General features: G+C 36.2%; 1 protein-coding gene across 1 annotated transcript; it reads right to left on the bottom strand.

Moving 5' to 3' along the window:
* Positions 1 to 5,451: 5,451 nt before the first annotated feature.
* On the bottom strand, positions 5,452 to 19,502 carry LOC136851985 (uncharacterized protein F54F2.9). The gene is given in 11 exon segments (XM_067126409.1): positions 5,452 to 8,903; positions 8,906 to 8,942; positions 9,963 to 10,127; positions 11,053 to 11,206; positions 12,002 to 12,090; positions 12,679 to 12,804; positions 13,326 to 13,491; positions 16,150 to 16,262; positions 16,669 to 16,887; positions 17,167 to 17,268; positions 19,232 to 19,502. Coding segments are annotated over 11 exon segments (1,497 nt in total). The 5' UTR covers positions 19,376 to 19,502; the 3' UTR covers positions 5,452 to 8,721.
* Between the last annotated feature and the right edge of the window lie 1,830 nt (positions 19,503 to 21,332).

Below are 21,332 nucleotides of genomic sequence, written 5' to 3'. Positions count from 1 at the left end.
CCTAGGTGGGTATTTTTAGGTTCTTTTAGTGCCCTGTCATTTCCTAGCCATTTTTGCATTAGAAACACAAAATGGTTTTTCATGCAAAAATGGCTAGCTGGAGTCTTTTGAAATGGCTGGCTGGATTCTTCCAAAAAATTACCTTATACAGCACTTCTTAAACCCGTAATAGGTAGAACCCTCATTGCAAAGAAAAATGGCTTATCTTTGGTTTCAGATTGATTATAGTTCCTTTGGCCCATCATGGGGTGAAAGCATAAGAAGAAAACCAATAGGGAAAGGAATGCTGCTGCTATAAAAAATGCACATCAGGAGTTTACAGAAAGGGTGGTTTAGTCAGAACAATTGCTGCTAAGTTTGGAATCCCTCGGAGCACATTTCATGAGGCAGGGTTGACCAGGAGGGTTTTCAGTTGCCTTCTTACTCAGTTAGGCAAGTCCTAAGTGCCCACATGGAAGGAGGATTAGCTGATTATCTGGAACAGTGCTCTGCTATTTTTCACAGACTATCAACTAAAATAACAAGGAAGCTGGTATATGAGTATGCAATTGCCAACAAAACACCAGGGCCAGAATCATGCGATAAGGAAAAATCTGCTTGAAAAGACTGGCCAACTGGTTTCCTGAAAAGGCAGAATGATCTCTCGTTAAGAAGTCCAGAGACAAAAAGTCTAGCTCGGATGACATGCTTTAATAAAACAAACCTTGCTGTTTTCCTGACTAAACTAGAAGAGATTTTACAGCGCTGTCAGTTTTCTGCAGCCTGGATAGACGACCTGAATGAAACTGGGTGCACGACTGTTCAGAAACTACTTAAAATAATTGCACAGAAGGTTGTCCATCAAGTTGGGCAGGTAACTTCACGTGAGCATGGAGAACTAATGACCATGGTCGGAATCATCCATGCCAGCAGGAATGCCACACCATTTTGTGTGAGGTTTGCTGAAGCTCGCATGATGCACGGAGCTGCACCATCATGCAAAGGACTCGTTCATCAAAGTGGATGTATGACAAGCAAGAATTTTATTCAGGTTTTGCAGCATTTTGTCCTTAATTCTAGGTGTGGTCCAGATCTGCAAAGTTCTCCTTATAATGGGTAACCATGAGTCACATCTCTCTTTAGAAGACATTAACAGGATTGTCATTCTAGTCTTGCCTCCACACACATCATATAAGCTCCAACCCCTTGACAGAGCCAACTTTGGTCCATTTAAAACTTATATTACAATCAAGGGGTCAATGCATGGATGCTTGAGAATCCAGGGTGTCCCACAACAATCTATGATTTGGCTCCAGTCATAAGCACTGCTTGGGACAGAGCAATAACACCTGTGAATATCAAATCAAGATTCCGTTTCACTGGCATTCACCCATATTACACTAATGTTTTTCAAGACAGAGACTTTGCTGGGGCATTTGTGACTGATAGGCCAGAGCTGAATCCTACACCACCTACAAGCACAACAATCTCATGAAGTAACACCACAGCCACACCCTACACCATCATCACAACAACAGTTATCTTCTGAGAATATTGACCATTCCCAAAAGCTGGAGAGAGGAAGGGGCACAGCTAAAGGGAGAAAGTGGGTAAGATGCATGTTTGCAACAGACACTCCAGAAAAGCTTGGACCTGAACAGAAAGAACTGAAGAAGCCAAAAAACCCAGCCAAGAAGGAAGTAAAATTTGGAAATGTTAGCTCAAGAACATCAAGAAGCAAGAAAAATACAAAAAATTAGACACAGAGGACCAAACCAGTGATGAAGACCTTCATCACCTTGAATATCTCTTGACAGCCGAGCTTAACGACAGTTCTTTTGACATCTCAGAGGAGGAGATCGAAGACACAGAAGTTGGTTTCTTTGAAAATGTCTCATAGTAGGTTAGGTTTTGTTCTTGTTGGGATAGATCCATTAAAAGATAGCAAAGTCTATTAGGTAAATTAATCAGCAACTTAGACGAGGATGATGAATTTCAAGTTTCTTATTTAAGAAAATCACAGAAATTTGCTACTATTAGTAGTTTTAAATTTCCAGAAATTGAGGATGAAGCAACTATTGGTAAAGAGGCAGTAATTGTAGTGCTTCCAAACCCAGTTCAACAGAGTATTAAAAGAAAGCAGGGGTATTTCAAATATTGTTTTTGTTGTGCAGGATACAATATTCGTTAGGTCAACTTTAACATTTAGGCACAACAAATGTCATGTATTTGAGTTACATTTTGTGTTTGGTTTTTACTCACGGAGAGCATAATTTCAAGTAAATTTTGGTTATATAAAAATTTGATGGCAAGGACATTTCAAATTTAGTTTTTATTTTGAAGGATACAATATTCTTTAAGCCTACTTTGACATTTATTCTCAGCAAACATCATGGATTTGAGTTATGTTTTTTGTGTACCATTCACCAAGGGAGAGAATGATCTTTTCAGTTGATTTTGATGATTTCAGTAATACATTTCGTATGGTATTTATGTTTCATTTATCATCTGACTAAGTTAATATCAATCATAATAACTGTCCAAATCATCACCATAGGTAAGTATGATTCGGACATTTTGGAAACTTGTATTTGAAGATAAATAGCTTCAATTATAGTAAAGTATACGACTTGCCACATTTGCTCATAAATGTAGGATGATGAGGCTACACATTGACATGCCAAGGATATAACTGCTCCTTAAACCATCACTGCTCTTCCCTACATTACGTCTGGTCAATTAAAATGTATATGAAAAGATTTTGTTTATTTGTAATTAAAAGCAAGACTTGAATAAAATTTATATGCGGCCTTTTCAATATGATCTGCTAGTTGATTTAAGTATCTGATTGCAATGTTGATTTTGCAGATGGAAGCTGCAGTGACGACGCTATGACCAGAACAATGACACAATGGAAGGTGCTGGAAAAAATTTGGTAACTGTAACAAAAAATTCTGTACTGGGGAGAACAATGTAGCTGATGCATTAGTTGGCAGTATCTGTTCAACTCAGTCAGTCCATGATGAAAAGGAGAAAATAATCCTGATATTGAAGCAATTGCTGTAGGTGGGACTGCCCCCATTATTCTAACAGGTGATCCTGGAATTTGAGGGATTTTGAAGTGTAAATATAACAATAGAGAATTCTTCAGATTTTGAGGGCCTCAGTTCCCTTGTCAGAAGGAATGTGGGAAGGATTACTCCTGAGACTGTATATAAGCTGTTTCCTTTTAGATCTCACCAGACGTCCATTTTTCGTCAACATCAAAGGAACTCTTGTGGGGTTTTTACTCGGATGGGTACGTATGACTTGCATGATAAATGTTATTTGCAGACCTGCCTATGTCGTCAGTTGTATAGTTATACTGTATTGGTTATATTGGGAGGAAGTGGAAGGTAAATACTGTATAACTATAAAGTTTGTTATCACTGCTCTGGTAATCATGCAAATGAAGACTGTAATTTGGATTTGTACTGTATAATCTGTGTAAGTCAGAGCAGACAAGATACTGAACTTAAAGTGACTTTGAGAAGTTGCAAAGCTTTAGGTATGGAAACAAAGTGTAGCCACAAATATTTACTGACATGTTTGTAAGTAAATGTATCATTTATATTGATTCCCTTCAAACTTCAAGAAGACAGCTTATTATAGAAATAGTAATATACTTAATATCCATCTCATAAATAAATCTGTCGGTAAGAACATGATGGTATAAACTGCTAAAAAAAGTTCTAGCCATACTAAAATTAATACCTATCGTGTTACAGCTAAATAATTGAAGGGATTCTTTCCTAGGATAGTTTATACAATATAACTAAAAAGAAACGATATAGTTAATTCAGCTTCTAACAAGGGACATACTGGATAGGAAAGGACATACTTTGGGTCTCCATGTCATTTCAGGTATGTCATTTGATTTTTTTTTCAAACTTGCTCTGAGAAGGATTTTTCAAGTTAAATGTCCATCACCCCATATGCCGGGAGTCTTTTGTATGTAATCTACAATCTTTCACAGTAGAGTATGTAGTCATTTTGTACTTTCTGTTGTCTTGCCAAGATATGCAAATGGCACTTATAGACTTGGGTGATCATCACTTATTCAAACATTCAAGTTTATTTCAATAACTGAGTGAGTTATAGGTCACTGCTAGGCTGATAGATTTGGATTTGTGCACAAGGTAATTGTATAAAACAATTTCTCCCCAAACACATGAAACACGTTTATGTCTGACATTTTTCACTATCATTGCTGGTGACAACCACTCATTTGGGTGTTTCCCCAACCCTTGGGTAGATGTAACAATAATGAGGGTACCACAGTAAAAAAAATAAGAAAGAAATTGCATAGGGGAAGCTTCAACCAAGTAAAATGCTCATCAATTGGTCAATGGAAAAATCTCTGGTTCATGAAAGTTTTGTAGCAAGGGATGAAAATGTGCCACTGTTACCTGTAATAATAGGAGCAGTATCTCCAAACCTAACTTAACAAAGAATGTTAAGCTGCAATGTGGGAGAAAAGAATGAATAAATAAATAATCCATTAGTAGTACAATACATTGTGTGCTCAACTGCCCCCTTTAGTCGACTGTAGTGTTGTAATCCCTATCACAGAGCTGTTGATGAAATTGCTACAGTATTTATATGTTTATTTTTCATAAATCCCCCACCCCCATTTAAAGCTCTTGTGCACTGCCCTGTTAACTCAGGATGTTAAGTGGTGTTGGCTGGGGTTTGGCAAGGCCCTGGATTCCCCTTAACCTTTGAAAAAAATGTTCAATGGTACTTGCAGGATGCACCTAAAGTAACCTAACCTCAGATACCACATCCTACCAGGACAGGGGACCTTTGGATCTACAACCTTCCTTACAGTTGTTGCTTACAGTATTTTTTTTTTTTTTTATAGAATACCCATTTTTTTGGGATGTCTAAATATTAAATGAGGCTCTATGGATTTTGGTATCAAGGTGAGTAAAGCAGGGTCACTCATCACCATAGTTTGCATTCTTACAAATTTCACTTGAAGGAAGTTGTAGTTCAGTCATTAGTTGTGAATTTCTTGAAGTACCTTTTCAGTTTTTCACATTCAGTGGACATTATATGTCGAGCATTAAATCCATCTGCAAAAATGTAGGCAGTCCCTGGTTATGGGTGATCCGGTTTTATGGCGCTTGTCTGGCGACGACAATAACTGGATTTTCGGCGCCAGTATGTGCTGATATCTGCTTATCGGTGCCAATAGCCACCTAACAGAGGCGCTGATATTCGTTAAGGTCCCTCACCACTGACAATCTCAAGAGAGACCATAAGAACTTTTGAGCTTTTATCTTTTCTTGAGTGTCATGTACTACGGCAGGCCCGAACTGCTAAGTGAGAGTTGAAAGTATTGTGTAAAACATCATGGCTTGTCTAAAATGTAATCTTGAGAAATAAATATCAAAGCAACTTTAACTGCTGAGGACCTTAACACACAACTTTACAGGTGATAGCATTAAAATGAATGATATATATTTACTTATCAGCATATACATGATTTTATATATCGTCAAATATTCAAGAGGTTAAAAGTAAAAATTTCAAAGAATAAACGTATTTCAACAGGACAACGATTGTATTATTTCATCAAAGTTACCAAGAATATATTAAAATAAATTTACATCATAGTACATGCACATAAAATGCTAAAGCAACCACAACAGTACCTTTTAGTGTTTTTCCCCAAGTCTCAAACAGGATAAATGTATTCATCAGTCCCATGAAAAATTAGTTTGTGTGTAATACAAGAGTGAGAACATTTGTTTCACAGACTGCTCTCAACCAAAATTAGCTGTATCAAGCTAAGGGTTATACACTGAGAATCATTCTTTGGACAACAAGTTATTCTGGAAATATGATTTTATGGAATTAGAACTATCAAGATAATCACTGCAGCACTTTTTGCAAATTAGTGCTGATGACAGTGAAAAGAGGAAATTATAGTGGTTGGACAAAGAGATAAAGAGATTGAGAAAATACAGAAAATGAAGTACATGGATCTAAAGGTGGAACTGGCAGAAAACCCCACAACTGCAAGGAGAAGTAACAGTTAGAGAGGTTGGACAACGAGACTGAAAAAAGGAAGCAAGAACGCAGGTCAAGGAAAAGGCTGAAAAGTGATTACATCTAGGGGCCGAAGATAAGCATCAAACATCCTTTAAGAATGCCTACAGTGCACCACATAAAATGCAATGATGGCACTACCTGCCATAGGGGATTCTGGATATGCATGAATTTGTAATAATGATATCATTTTGAAAATCTTGCGAACGTTGCATACACAAAAACTTGTAATTCAAAAGTAAATGAAAAAATGAAAACATAACTCGGGCATGCAGATTAGGACTGTGCTTTACGACATGAACAAGGATACATGAAACCTCATTGAAACATTCCAGTCCTTGAAGGGAAAACCTGAAGTCAAAACATTTATATTGTGACTTTTCATACAAATTAAATCCCATACTGTATTCCTGATCTAATCTTAACCCAGACCAACAATGGAATTATCCCTCTTGAGACAAGGAATGGAAACACCAGCAGTACTGTAGCAGCTGCCTAAATTTGTTTAAAATGCTACAGCTTATTTTAAACTATAAAAAGGTATCCCAACATTATTTTCTAATTGATTTTATAAATGAACTCATGACTAGTAAATCAACAGTTTACATTATATATGTATTCTTCTGTATATATAATTTATAAAAAAAATTTACCCTCTAAGACTACTGATATTACATATTACTATCAACATATATGTAGATGAAATTATTTTAATTAAGCTTTGATAATTATAAGATATTAATTTCTTGCCAAATATGAGGGCCATATATTCTTCTGACTGTTTTTCAAAGTTCTATAAATTTTCATCCATATTGTTGGTACAAACCAATCATTTTTGTCTCCCATAACCCTCATTCTACGTTACGATAGGACCCTAGTGAGAAACTGGGGATTTTGGATGGATGGAAAATGAAGAGTTAGTTGCAATAACATGAACTATCAAAAATACGTAAATAATAACAGATGTGGCAAGGCAGATTACAGGTATATGTTCCAAGATAGGCTACTGGGTCTTACCTAACAGGGGTTGGTGAGTGTTTGGCAAACCTAACCTGACCAAGAGTGCCATAAATTATATGAAATACAGGGATACATCCTAACGTGCCTGAATCTTTACTCTTCTGGATCCTCACACCTAACCTGACCTACAGCATTGCGAGTTCAGAGTAAAATAAAGGGATTCATAATAAACAAACCAAACCAAAAACACTGGGTCCTACATGACTGATGGGATCCCCTTAACTCTGAACGCTTACCATTTGCTGATACTGGTTTTGTGCTTTTTGTTATTATTTAAAAGTAATGGAGGCTGACTTCCTACTATAAGGCTACCATTCGGTTTTCACAAATCACGATTAGGCTCTTGGATTTCTGGTTACGTATTTGCAAATCAGTCAAAAGATTTGTCAGTCTTTGTGGCATAAGGTTGAGACTTTTGGCATCAAGTGAAAATGTTGAGTTGATTGTAAAAGGGATTGTAATGATTACTGGCATACTTACAGCTGAATTTACTAGATAAAAAATCTGAATAGGCTGGAATGGTTTAACATTTCTTCATATCTCTTATTAAAATGTTTACACTGAAATCTGTTTCCACTCAAAAAAAAATTCTATAAAAAAAACTTTGATGAGAGTTATTTAGCATTTTTCATTTCCACTTTCTTTGCACTCACCTTGATGACATCCAAATATACATGGGAACTTCACCTTGGGATCTAATGAAGATTCTAATGTCTAACAAGTTAACTAATAACGACAGATTTTAATCACAATCTTCACTGAAAAACATTAGTGGAATTTAACCTGTACTATAAACATTTGAAACAGAGAATGTTAAACAAGTTAGAAGAACAAAATGAAAACAACAGTTCTCTTGAAATATGTACAAAATGTTCACATTTATCCTTAAGTACATAAATCATTCATTTGCCCTTTACACAACAAAAGGAAGAAATGCCAAAACTGTAATAATTTAACCACTGGTGACACTAATTAATTTTGGCAAGAAATTAAACTATCATATATTACCGACAGCTTTTGTCAAGTCCTAAGACAATTCAAAACATTGCAACCTGGAATTCACACACTGCTCAACAGTGTACATAATTCTCCCACATATTAAAAACTATGTATATCCATCAAAGTTGTATTTGATGAATGTTTCAGAAATAGATGTCTTATAGTAACAAGAAATGTTAATAAACTATTCATACCACAATTCAAGATATCACTATACTTGGCAAATCTACTTTGAATCACATGGCTTTAAATGAACAGGTGATTAAGTGATGATGAAATAAATATACTAAAAAAAATTATGATTCTATATAAAGTTGTTACTAACTGCTTGTGCTGTCAAAGTATTAGTACTTCTAGGAAATACACATGAAATTCAAACACCTATATTGATGTCATATTCAATACACAACTTAACATACACCCATCAGGACACTGCAAATAGTATGTACATAAATGACCTAATTACTACCGTTTTGAGATTACCCTTTTAAGCATACAAAAAAAGCCTTTCCTATAAAACACAGGTATAAAATCTCCTTAAATTAGTTCTCTGTATCAAAATAACATCCGTCTTCAATTCATGGGAAACCTTAGCACACAATGCTTCACTCAAACCTCTACTATCTGTCAGTTGCTCGAAACTACACTATCTTTATCAGTGTCCTCGTCACCATCAGCCATCTCGTCCCCAGCAATTTCTGTCTGAGGACAAACATCAGATTCCTTTTGATTGTCTTCATCCTCCTCGTCTTGTTCCTCGTCCCTGTCTCTGTCTAGTTTCTCGGCCTCCTCTTCCTTCTTCTTCTTGATTTTTCGGCTAAAAATTTGAAACGAAGCATACACTCTTCCTGCAAAAACAGTCCAACTGTTAGTTATTCTGGATAATTTTACAGAAACAGACCTGAAAGTATGAATGCGTACCGACTGGATGGCGGAGATTCCTCCCCTACCATTGGTAGCCAACTACTAATATCCACCTTGTTTTTAGTTAAACGGCCGGCTCCAGCTTCCGCTGAAAGTAAATCCCCTATGTAAAGATTTCAGGTTTGTATGTTAGGGAAAATACAAATTACTTAAAAATTTGTCATTTTTCAGTACTGCTTAAAATACTGCCTTTATATTTTATGCTCATCCTAAAATCTCTGACCAAAGAAACAAATAATTTTACAAAATATCAAAAGCAAATGGTCACACTGCATCTCAACTTGAGTTCCACTTTTCAAAAACTACTGCAGTAAGAGTAAAGTAAAAACTACTTGGATTGTTCACCCTTATTTACGCATTTGTGTCAAGTAAACATTAAGAGTTTGTTATCAGTGGCACACCTGTTCAAATTTTGTAAAATGCAACTTACAGTAGCATAATGAAACTATTTTTTGTGTGTGTTTCTTAACTACACTTTGTAAAGACTTCAAATCTATTCAACTATGAAAAAACTTGACTCTTACAAATTTCCATCTAACTAAACTTGAACAGTGTCAACTGTACTTAGAAATGAATTGAATATAGAATTTAGGCCAAAGGCTAAGCACTGGGACCTATGAGGCCATTCAGCACTGAAATGGAAAATGACAGCAAAAAGGTTTGAAAGGCGTAACAGGAGGAAAACCTCGCAGTTGCACTATGATTCAATTGTTAGGAGAGAGTGGAAAGTAAGATGGAAGAAGGAGAATATGAAAGGAGATACAGTAAAAAGGAACAAAAGTGGTTGGAGCTAGGGGCTGAAGGCACGCTGCACAGCACCTTAAGTAATGCCTACAGTGCATCGCATGAGGTGCACTGATGGCACTATCCCTCTGCGGGGAAACTGTACTCAAACAAATTTCATTGGTTATGAATAGTAAAAATACCGGACAAAATCATCTTACCTTAGTTTTCTCAGGTACAGCTTTTGCAATCTTATCCCAGCGCTGATCAGTACCCTTTGGGAATTGTTTCAGGGCCTTTTCTAATGCTTTTTGCTGAACCACATTCCACAGCTCATCACTTCCAGCTGATAAGTCAGCCTTTTCTGCTTTTGTCTTCACTTTAACCTGGAAAAAATATATAAACCTATGTAACAAACTCGAATATTTCTGGCTGCCACTTAACGGCAAACAAACCCTAAAGTACCAACATTTTATTTTTGGTTATTACTTGTCAAACTGGTAATCTTAAATTAAATCTTATCCCTTGATTTCTGTTGTACTCTCTCAAACCCAACATGTAAAAAGTCCAAGAACCATTTCTGTGTAATCCCTCTGAATGAAAACACTTTGTTGAAGATGAGTATTGCAGTATACACCTAGCCAAAGTCAAAGATTTGTTCCAGTTAAGGGTAATATAATATAGAATACTAAGAATATTATATTAAAATACTGCAGGTTTCATGAGGAGGGTGGAAAGGTATATGCCAGCAGACTGTTTCATGTATTCCAGACTTTGGTTTGGGAATGGAAAGCACTATGTATCCCTTCTTTTTCAGCAGCATTGCAAATAGGATGAAAAACAGTATACTGTACCCAACAACTTATTAGTTGCTTGCAATCTCGATGACACTGACCATTCAAAGGGGAATGCTTGGTTTTCCTACGAGGGGAGTTCAGCCATGGTGTTCCTCTTCCCTATAACAAAACTCAGGATCAAACAGACATTTCTCTCCTCTGCCCAGAATAACATTCAGAGAAATATATCACTGAGGAACTCCAACAATTTTGAACTGTCTAACATCAAGGTGACAAACTTGCTCACCACCATGTTTTGTCAGAGTTGAGACTTATCAACTGCCAGTACATTCAGATCACAGAAGCACAGTAACCTGAACTGGAAGACTGGTGCCTTCCTTATGAACCTCAGTTATTTCCCGAGTACCAAGTGGACAGGAATCCTCATGAATAGAAGGAAGGTATTTACCTGTATCACCTTGTCCTATTCACCAAATGACATTGAGTTAAATTTCTGGATCAATATTTTTCTTACCTTAACTTGAGGCGCGCTGTCTTCACTGTCTTGTTCTGATGATCGCTGCATTAACTGATTTTTTACTTTGGTTGACATTCGTGTTACTTCGTACACCGAACGCTCCATTGCTTCTGCTATGCGTTCCCATCGATCAACTGTTCCTCCTGGATACCTAAGTAGGAAGGAAAAAAAAAATGAGTTGGGGAAAGAACACAAGGTTCCAATTAATAAATCCAAATGAAAAATGACAACCTCACCCTAGTCAAAAATTGCTTTTGTCAGTTTTATGGATGAGGAAGAGGGGTACTCAATTATGACATTTAGCTAATACTGTCATACAAAAATTCAACTGAAGAAGGTGGAAATTCTAAAAGTACCTTGGTTGACTATTTAGAACAAAAGATATCACACAAGCAAATTGATACATATATTACACTGAAATTGCAATGACAATCATTTCAGCCTTAAATGAACTAGCAAGGAACATTTCATTTTGCGAATTTTCACAAATATGACAGTAAAAAAACTGATCAAGAATTGATTAAAAAACTGAGAAATGCTTGGGAATGTTATTTAAAATATAAGTACAGTCGACCCCCGGTATTTGCGGGAGATGCATACCACTAACTCCCCCTCTAAAACATTTAGAACTACGTATTCTGATACTTGAAAAGACTAAAAACCTCTAAAAATGCTTATACCTGAATATTTTAATAGTTTTATCACAAAAAGTGCATTTGGTCATGAAAATGATATAAAAATACAGTAATTTGTGGAAATTTCTCTATGAAAAACACTGCGAATAATGTGTATATAGGTGAAGCCGCGAATCCAGAACTGCAAATAGGCAGTGTCCACTGTATACACTGTATGAATTACAAACAACAACAGTTGCATATACTCATCCTTCAGGTCTTGTTCTGATTTTATGCAGAATTAATTTTAGACTTTTGTATACTTTACTTACTTTGCCATAAGTCTTGCGAGGTCATTGAAGTCGTCATCTGTCCAAGGTCCACTGTAAACTGGAGCTGCTGGTCTTACTGGCTTAGGAGACTGAAAGAATAGTTGAAATACCTTGAATATTTTTCAAACTCATTACTCCTCATAAATTTAACTAATTACTGAGTTTAAGGTAACTTTTTTTTTATCCACTGCTTGGTATGTAAGATTTCTTCACACCTAAGGGCAAGGATTCCTAATGCCCCTGATAATTCATCAAACAGCCTTTGTAAGCAGATGGCATCATGAACAACAATGGTAGAATCAACAGAAAAAACCCACCCTGTTACTATAAAATGAAGATTTTCTGATTTTGCTTGTCATGCTAAATAAATGAGTAACTGTTGATTGAGGATTGGCTGTATTACACACAGAGGTCAATGTGACTATAGGATACAGTTAGAGACTTCATGTTTGATTACCATGCATTAACCAACAACACCTTGGATGAATTAACCCACACTGTTACATGGGTATAATGTAAATTGTGATGGACTTTAAAATGTCATTCAAAGTTCCCCAATTCTGTCTCAAGTACAGTGATTCTGAAACATTAACCTCAAACAAAAACTATGCAAATGCAACTGATACAATTAAAACCTATCTCAGAAAACAAAAACTTGAAATAAACTCCATACTCACCTGTCCATCAGACTCTGAACCATCGACAGCTTCTAAGACACATCCTCCATTTGAATAGTCTGGCAAAACATTAACCCGTTTACGGTTTTCCTTACGGCTGGCTTTCTTGGCTTTTTTCTTCTCTTCCTGTAAAAAATGATTGCAGAACAATGATTCCTAAACAGACACAGACAATATGGTAAATGGTTTGACCACAGCCAAGAACAAAAAATGTGAACCACTGATGAAATTTTTAGCAATCAAAATGGAACTATTACTAAAAAGCGGTTTCCATTCATAAAAACAAATAATAATAGACCATTAGATACTGAGAAAATGAAAATTAAAAATGCATTTATGTGTTTTTCAGGTTTACAATAGGTCCAAAGCTTGACTAGGATAACGGGCTGACTTTACCAAACTTCAATACTGGCCTAAATTACATTATATTCATCAATAAATACTGGCCTATCTTATATTATATTTATTACTAAATACAGGCCTATCTTACATTTTATTCATCACTCAGTAATCTCCCTTCACTTTAGAAGTTTTGGAATGGTAAACCTCAACTATTACTTTAAACAAAGTAAAACCAAGTAAAACATGAAGACCTCTCGTCAATTCTCAATACGGTTAATGAACAACTACAGCTTTTAAGAACTCACCTCTTCCTTTATTCTCCTCTCCTCCTCTTCTTGTTCTTCCTTTTCTCGTCTCTTCTTTTCTTTCTCCTCTTGAATGACTGTTATCATACCTCTTACTAAGCCAGGACCTCCCGTTACCAAGAAAATGACTAGTTTAACAAGCTGAATAGGGAGGATGTTCTTCCAGCTGTAATATCAACTCCAATATAATGGGCAGTCTATTTTCATATATTGTTTCAATATCTATGTGAAATAGCATTTTATTTGTACAAGAACATTTGTTATTTTTTGGCATCTTATTCACTAAAGGGCACTTCAGAAAAAGCCACAATACAGTACAACACGCTCACCAAAAATGCTCACGTATGTCAAATTACGTAAAAACCGAATAAATGATGAACTGCAGCTGTTTCAACAAATCTGAATTTCAGTTCTCTCCTGAACATTGTTGGGTGAAGGATGGAAAAATGGTTCATAATAAAATTGAGTTTCATATATACTTACCAAGTAGTTACACAGTAGAAATATAGCTGTGTAATTACTTGGTAAGTTACATACATGAAAATGGTATTTTCATAATAAAATTAAGTTTCATATATACTTACCAAGTAATTACAGATCTATACTTTCTACTGTGTAATTAATGTACTTGGTAAGTTACATGTACTGAGAAAAATGTCCCAAGTATTTGCTGTTTTTTCTGGGACACAAAGACAAAATGTAACTGTTATCATGTGGATATCAATTGCAATATGATAGCCTATATCCATGGTAGCACGTTCTCCAGAGACATCCCCGAATCAGAAGAGTTCTGATTTCCACCTGTCTGAACAAGCACCTCTACAGGTGGAATTGGTCATTATCTGCATAGCATAACCAGTTTCAATAAGGAAGGGTAGGGAGGTAGATAATGCTTGGTAAAGGAATGGTTTAGTAGATGAAACAATTTTTCAAAATACCATTTGTTTCAAAACAAAGCCATAACTTTTGAAGTGGGAATAGGTTATTACCCACATTCTGTTAGCTAGCAAGTACTTTACATAGCAGTGCAGGAACTTGATCCATCATCAATGTTTACTGCTGTGGGAACCATCCCCTACACACATCATTTTCTTCTAAAATACACAGGTAGGAAGAGCTGTTTATGACCAGTCAAATTATTATTATTAAATACACACTGTTTATTATTATTATTATTATTCAGAAGATGGAACCTATTCATATGGAACAAGCCCACCAAAGGGGCCACTGACTTGAAATTCAATCTTCCAAAGAATATGGTGTTCATTAGGAAGAAGAGTAGGTAAAGGGAAATACATAGAGAAGAGATCCCACTTATTAATAAATAAAAAATATATTAATCAATAAAAATATATTAAAATGCAAGGAGAATGGTATTAGGGTAGTAATGCATTGCATATTCACTTGAACTTCGTAAGTTCCAATTGCATGACATCCTCTGGGAGGCTGTCATGCTATATATACATAAAAAATTTTTCTCTATTAATGGGAAATTGTCATCAACCAGTAGTTTAGTTATCTCTCTCCACTTCATCCATGCTCCAGCTTACACACTTTCCAGACAGCAATATGCAAGAAAAAGAAAACTACAATGAATATAGAGCAAAGAATACACGATCACTGCCAAGGACAGAAGTAGCACTCTGTGCAGGGAGTGAGGAGTAAAATAACGCAAAATATGAATATAAAAATGCCAGAGCAATACGATTCAAAAAAGACAAATGCAAAATGTTCAGGCAAAAGATGAGATTTAAGTAAACAAAGTCAAACAAAGACCAAGAAATAACACAGAAAAGGTTTAACAAACATCTGAACTAGCAGCAACTGAGGAGAAAATTAAGTTGGCACTCAGTTGACAAGCAGCTAACTTGCCAAACTAGCAGTTACTTTCAAGTCCTCACCAACACCAATATATTCACCCAAAACCTAAGTACTACTCTGTGGTGGATTAGGTAAGTGTTCTTCCACATAAATTAAAGAGGAAAAGTACTTACAATCCTTGCTACTACTGACAACAGCCATAAAGAAAATCACCAAGGTAATGAAATACATCACTTTTCTTTTACTGTGTAAAAAAAACAAGACAAGAACCATTCACAATCGCACGCAGAAGTAAACTAGCCGACTGCTGTAAAACTCGGAATGAAGAGCTGTATATAAATTCACTTGTTTGGCAGACTTAAACGTGTCTGAGGAAGTTTATCGACCATGAAAGTTGGTAGTTATAGATAATGGGTTTGCTGTGAAACAAGTATGGTTTGTCTCTACAAATACTGACATAAAATGACAAAAAAATAACACACTGTACCATGAAACTCCAGGTTTAGAAATGTTTTGAAAATTTTATACAAATAAAAAGCCGATAGAATAGGATTGCATATAGAATTAAGGCCATGGCCAAGGGCTGGGACCTATGAGGTCATTCAGCGCTGAAATGGAAATTGACAGTAAGAAGGTTTGAAAGCTGTAATAGGGGTAACACTTCGCAGTTGCGCTAAGAAACAATTGTAAAAGAGGGTGGAAAGTCAGATGGAAGAAAGAGAATATGAAAGGAGGTACAGTATAAGGAATGAAAGAGGTTCAGTTAGGGTTCAAAGGAATGCTGCAGAGACCTTAAGTAATGCCTACAGTGCACCGCGTGAGGTGGACTGACAGCACTACCCCACTACGGGGCAGATAAAAAAGCAGCCTACTTATATACAGAGCAGTGTACACATACTGAACTCTGCCCCACATGCTACTCTGACTTTATTTAGCTTTGATGGTGCATTGTAGTTCAAACTACGAGGCTAAAGTATTTATTTAGTCATCAAAAGAAGATTACCTTGGTCTGGGTATGCTGCTCAACTCTTCTTCCATTAGCATTATATTTTCCAAGTCCTCCTGCTTCTTTTTCTTCCTATCTTTTATTTTATACTTCTTAACAAGAAATTCTTCCTGGAAAAACATGCACATAGAAATCAGAAAGTGAACATTATCCTTAGCACAACTAATAAATGTATTACATATTCCAAAATGTATATCTTAACCAATATCAATGGCTAGTATTGATTTTCTTGTGTAAATAAATGGTCCATTATTATAACCATAAGGTAATGGCTGTACGTATTGATTTTCTTGTGCAAATTACAGGTCCCTTACTATATATAACCAGAAAGGCAAAAAACTGGACTAGCCATAAAATCAGTGTGCTTGCTTTCAGAAAGTCAGCAAGATCTTTCCAGTGTATCATAGCAAAATATCCAAAATAGTCAATTACATTTTACACTTGGAATGGTAAACTACTACCCCTTTATGGTATAGAAATGGTCGACACAAGGCAGCTACAGAATCAATTCCTTACCATCGTCTGCTTTTTATCAATATACGATCCCCAGGCCATGAGGTATTGAGTAATAGATATAACAACAGTGAGAATCACGGCTATCTCCATAAGAGACATCTTTCGTGCACGTCTATAATAGTACAGAGGAGAGCGCCAATCGGGCAATCCTTCCACAAGCACCCTATTGTAGCGGGCCCTTTTCCCTTCATCCCGTAACACTTCGTAGACAGACACGAGCTGAAACAATATACGGCATAATGAAATAGCAGTGAGGAAAAAGTTAAAAATGGAGGCAAACTACTCATTAAATCTCCACTTCAACTAGTTACAAAATTTAAAAATATGGAAACATAATACTTCACCAGCATTTAATTACAGTATATTCAGAACTGAAACTAGACTACGGCATGTGCTTATTCAAAGCCATTACATGTACATGTAATTTTACCTTCCATGAAAAGTTGTTAAAAATTAAATACCAAAACACTACACAAGCTTATTACCAACTGAACTGACCTGCCTAAATTGAACATCGGCATCTGGAGCATCATTTTTGTCAGGGTGAAGCTGAAGAGAAAGCTTTCTATATGCTTTTTTAATCTCACCTACTGTTGCATCCTGGAAAAAAAATTGAATTGATTATGAGATTCTGATAACTTCACATTCTTATCATTGTCACTTACATTCATATGGAGAGTGAGAACAGAGTGGAAAACTTTATGGAAAAATCAATCATGCTTTTGTTAGGCACTCTTTTTACCCTCGTGCATTATTATACCAATATTGTGATACGATAAAGCCACCATCATAACCACATGAAATGACAAATTTTAAAGCATTTTGTATTTTTCCTAACATAAAAACCTGAGGTCTTTACATATGGAAATACCTTCAGTACAGGTGGAAGCCAGCCATTCAACTCTTAACAAGGTTGTTTAGTAGTTAACTACCGGCAATAGGGTGGGGAGTCCCACCCTTCCATCTGGCATTACATTCACTTACCTTCTGGCCCATCAGAAAACTAGGATCGCAGTGTGGCGAGTTGAAGGAAAACCAGTTTGGCGAGTGTGATCCGTGCTTCTTGTCTGGCGGCCAGAAGGTAAGTGATTGCAGTGCCGGACAGGACCGAGGGTTTGTATTCGTGCAGAGACACTCAACATTTTCATGCCAGATTGGAAATTGAGTTTTCCTATACTTTTAGTGTTGCTGACGAGGGAGGTGGTGTCATTTATTGTTGGTCAATTATTATTAACCTCATATCTACCCAACATGGTTGGGGACCCTTTGGGAACGCAAGGTTTTGAGCGGGGGAAAACGCTGGGAGAAAGACTGGACTGTAATGTGGTTGTTATGGAATGGTTGTGCACATGCGCAAGTCCTCCCTAATGGGGGCCCTATGTTCAAGAAGGGATTGGCTAAGGAAACTATTATAAAATGAACTATCCTAACCTAACCTAGCAGGCTGCGTTACTTAGCTGGGGGGCAGAGCTCCTGTACCCCACGGAAAAGGAAACCACTTTTTACCAAAAGCCCCTCTATAACACTGCGCATGCGTGACAGCATTCCACGATGGCCAGCATACAAATTCTGAGGTTAATTACAGGTTAATTACAGTCGACCAACAAAAAATTAGGTAGAACTATAGTATAGCTCCGCGTCGCCAACGGCACTATAACTTGACTTTTTCTACAGTTTTTTGGCTGCTAATTATGAATTTACCTTTCATTTTTGGGGCTTGAGTCTAATTAACCTGTAATTAACCCCCGAAGTCCATCCAACAAGGGGTTTCCATACGCGATCTTCACAAGACAGAGCACGGGTACATCTGTTTCGAACGGTTCGTATCCCGTCCGGCAAGTGCAATAACTTGTTAACGTATGGGTACCCAACACCCCCCGGGCCAGTGCTAAACACGGCGAAGGGAAATTCCATTTGGCTGACAACAAACAGATGCACCGCCAGTATCAGAAACCCTAAAAGTGTAGAAAAAACCAGTTTGTAAAAAAGGTAAAAAGTAAAAACAGGCTTGGAGCTAATATATAAAAAAAAACAGGCGCGTGGGCTAATATATAGTAAAAACAGGCGCGGAGCTAATATATAGTAAAAACAGGCGCGGAGCTAATATATAGTAAAAACAGGCGCGGAGCTAATATATAGTAAAAACAGGCGCGGAGCTAATATATAGTAAAAACAGGCGCGGAGCTAATATATGGAATTACCAAAATAACAGTAAATTCTTGATAAGCAACCAAAATATAGGAAAAGTCAATTCCCAAGGTAATACCCGATGTCAAGCAACCCCAGTTCTACCAAATTTGTCATTGATCGATTGGCTAATAAAACTGGCGTCACATCACCTACGCTGACGTAACCTGCCACTTAAATGAAAACTAATAAATCAAGAATCCTGTTTTCTGGCTATGCTAACCTACCATAAGCATAGTGGGGCATCGTAGACCCGTCACAGCCTCCTCCGTAATGAAAGGCCGAATGTTACAAAACAGACCCATAAAAATGTACAAAAATGTTAATTTACTCTTGGTTTTATTTATTTATCTCATTTAAAAATCATAAAACGTACCTCGGACACTCCGAGGACTTCATAGAAGTTCCTATTGACTTCCTCCACGACGTCGAACAACTCCATCTCTTCCGAGTCCCAGCAGTGCCCACCGGGCATCGTGAGAAGGGCCAGGGCCAATAGAATCATCATTCTCAACGCCATCTTTGACCTCAAATAAACTCGAAGGCGATTTCTTTGGCGCAGACGAAGTAAAAACGCTTAATAAAGGGCCATTTTCACTCGTCCAGATGGACACAGCAAGGTCTCCGACGATGACATAAACGTGAATGTTTTTGACAGTGAGAATTAGTATTGACTCGTAGCTAAGTCGGTTTATATTCGGATAAAATTGTTCTAAATCAACATTTTATAAGTCGAATAATTACATAAATTATTATAAAAATAGTTTTATAATGAAATATTAGCATAATATTAAAATATGTATGGAAAATAACGAATATTTTCGTCTTTTTGACTGAGAGTATTTATGAAAATGTGGGGGCGTCTCAGAGTATGCCGCAATATGACTACGTAAACAAACCATTGGCAGATCTTTTCTTCAGATGGAAAATAATGTGACGTATATATAATTTTATATACAGTATGTATATGTATATATATATATATATATATATATATATATATATATATATATATATATATATATATATATATATATATATATATATATATATATATATATATATATGAGCATGTTCGAAATACTTAGCTAAGAGGGTTATTTTTCGGAATACTCCAGCCACCTCCCACATTATAATTTATATTTTTCTTGGACAAAATACATAAAAAGAATGTCTTTCTATACATATCCTTCGCAAATGCCTAATAACAGAGAAAAGTAATTAATCAAATTACGACTGATAAGACACGATTCCCCCATAGCTAATGTTATGACAAAATTGTAACCAGGTACGTTAGGTTGGTATTTTTAGGTTCTTTTTAGTGCCCTATCATTTCCTAGAAAAACCCAAAATGTTTTTTCATGCAAAAATGGCTAGCTGGAGTCTTTCGAAAAATTACCGCCATGAGTTATATATTAATAGCATTTCAAATTCAAGTTACTTGCAAAAATAGACACTTTTTGAATATATGAACATACGGGTGCCTCTAATAATGTAGTCCATTAATGCTAATTGTATGATTATATTGAGCTTTGGAAAGTGATATTCAGTTAATTTTTAAATGTCAATGTCAGAAAAACAGTTAACACACACTAGAGGATCTAGAAAAATTTCATAAGGGCATTATCTAAATTTTCATTTATTTTGTTATATACCCCATGAAAAAAAATTACAAAATAATCATATATATATATATATATAAAAATGGGAAAAATATATATATATATATATATATATATATATATATATATATATATATATATATATATATATATATTAGATTTTTATTTTTTCCCATTTTTATATTTCCCATTTATGTTATTATTATTATCTAAATCTTCTATATTATTATTTTTTCATGGGGGCACGTGCCCAGGTGCCCCCACCTGGATCGGCTAGTGTTAACACATCATTCCCTGGATTAGCCTTCCTTTTTTCTGACAGTTGTGAGTCTGTATCGGTACTTCAGATGATCTTTAGAGATTCTGAAGGTTTGTGGAACAGTCGGTGAATGAACTGAAAACACAGGAAAAAAAAAATGCACATGCGTATACATGGATCTCTGGTTGCAAATCTTCGGCTGCAGGAGATATATAATAGGCTGCATTGTAATGCAGTGAGCTTCGGGTCCTCTTGGCTAAGGGTGTAATCCTGTAAGCCTCACACATAAGGGCGAGGCTCCCTGGCCCACAACTTAGCTGTCCTACCTGTCTGCATGCAGTGGTTTCACTAGTTGCCATATAGGCTATTGGATGGCCTGTGGCAACTACCGTATGTCCATGCTGGCCAGCTGAGGCGATTTTATTTGCTTGTACATCAGGAGCAGTAATGCTCGATGGAGCCTCTTATAATTTTAGGAGCAGTAATGCTCGATGGAGCCTCTTATCATTTAATTCATGTGCAATGTTGTTTGAGTTGCATGAATATGTGTGCATTTGCACATAGAGATATTCTTCTACATTTGTTTTCATGTTGGC

This window comes from Macrobrachium rosenbergii, chromosome 24 (genome assembly GCF_040412425.1).
Source record: "Macrobrachium rosenbergii isolate ZJJX-2024 chromosome 24, ASM4041242v1, whole genome shotgun sequence".
In the NCBI taxonomy this organism is placed as follows: Eukaryota; Metazoa; Arthropoda; class Malacostraca; order Decapoda; family Palaemonidae; genus Macrobrachium; species Macrobrachium rosenbergii.
The sequence above is the reverse complement of the archived record's forward strand: the minus strand, read 5'-3'. Positions and strand labels throughout refer to the sequence as shown.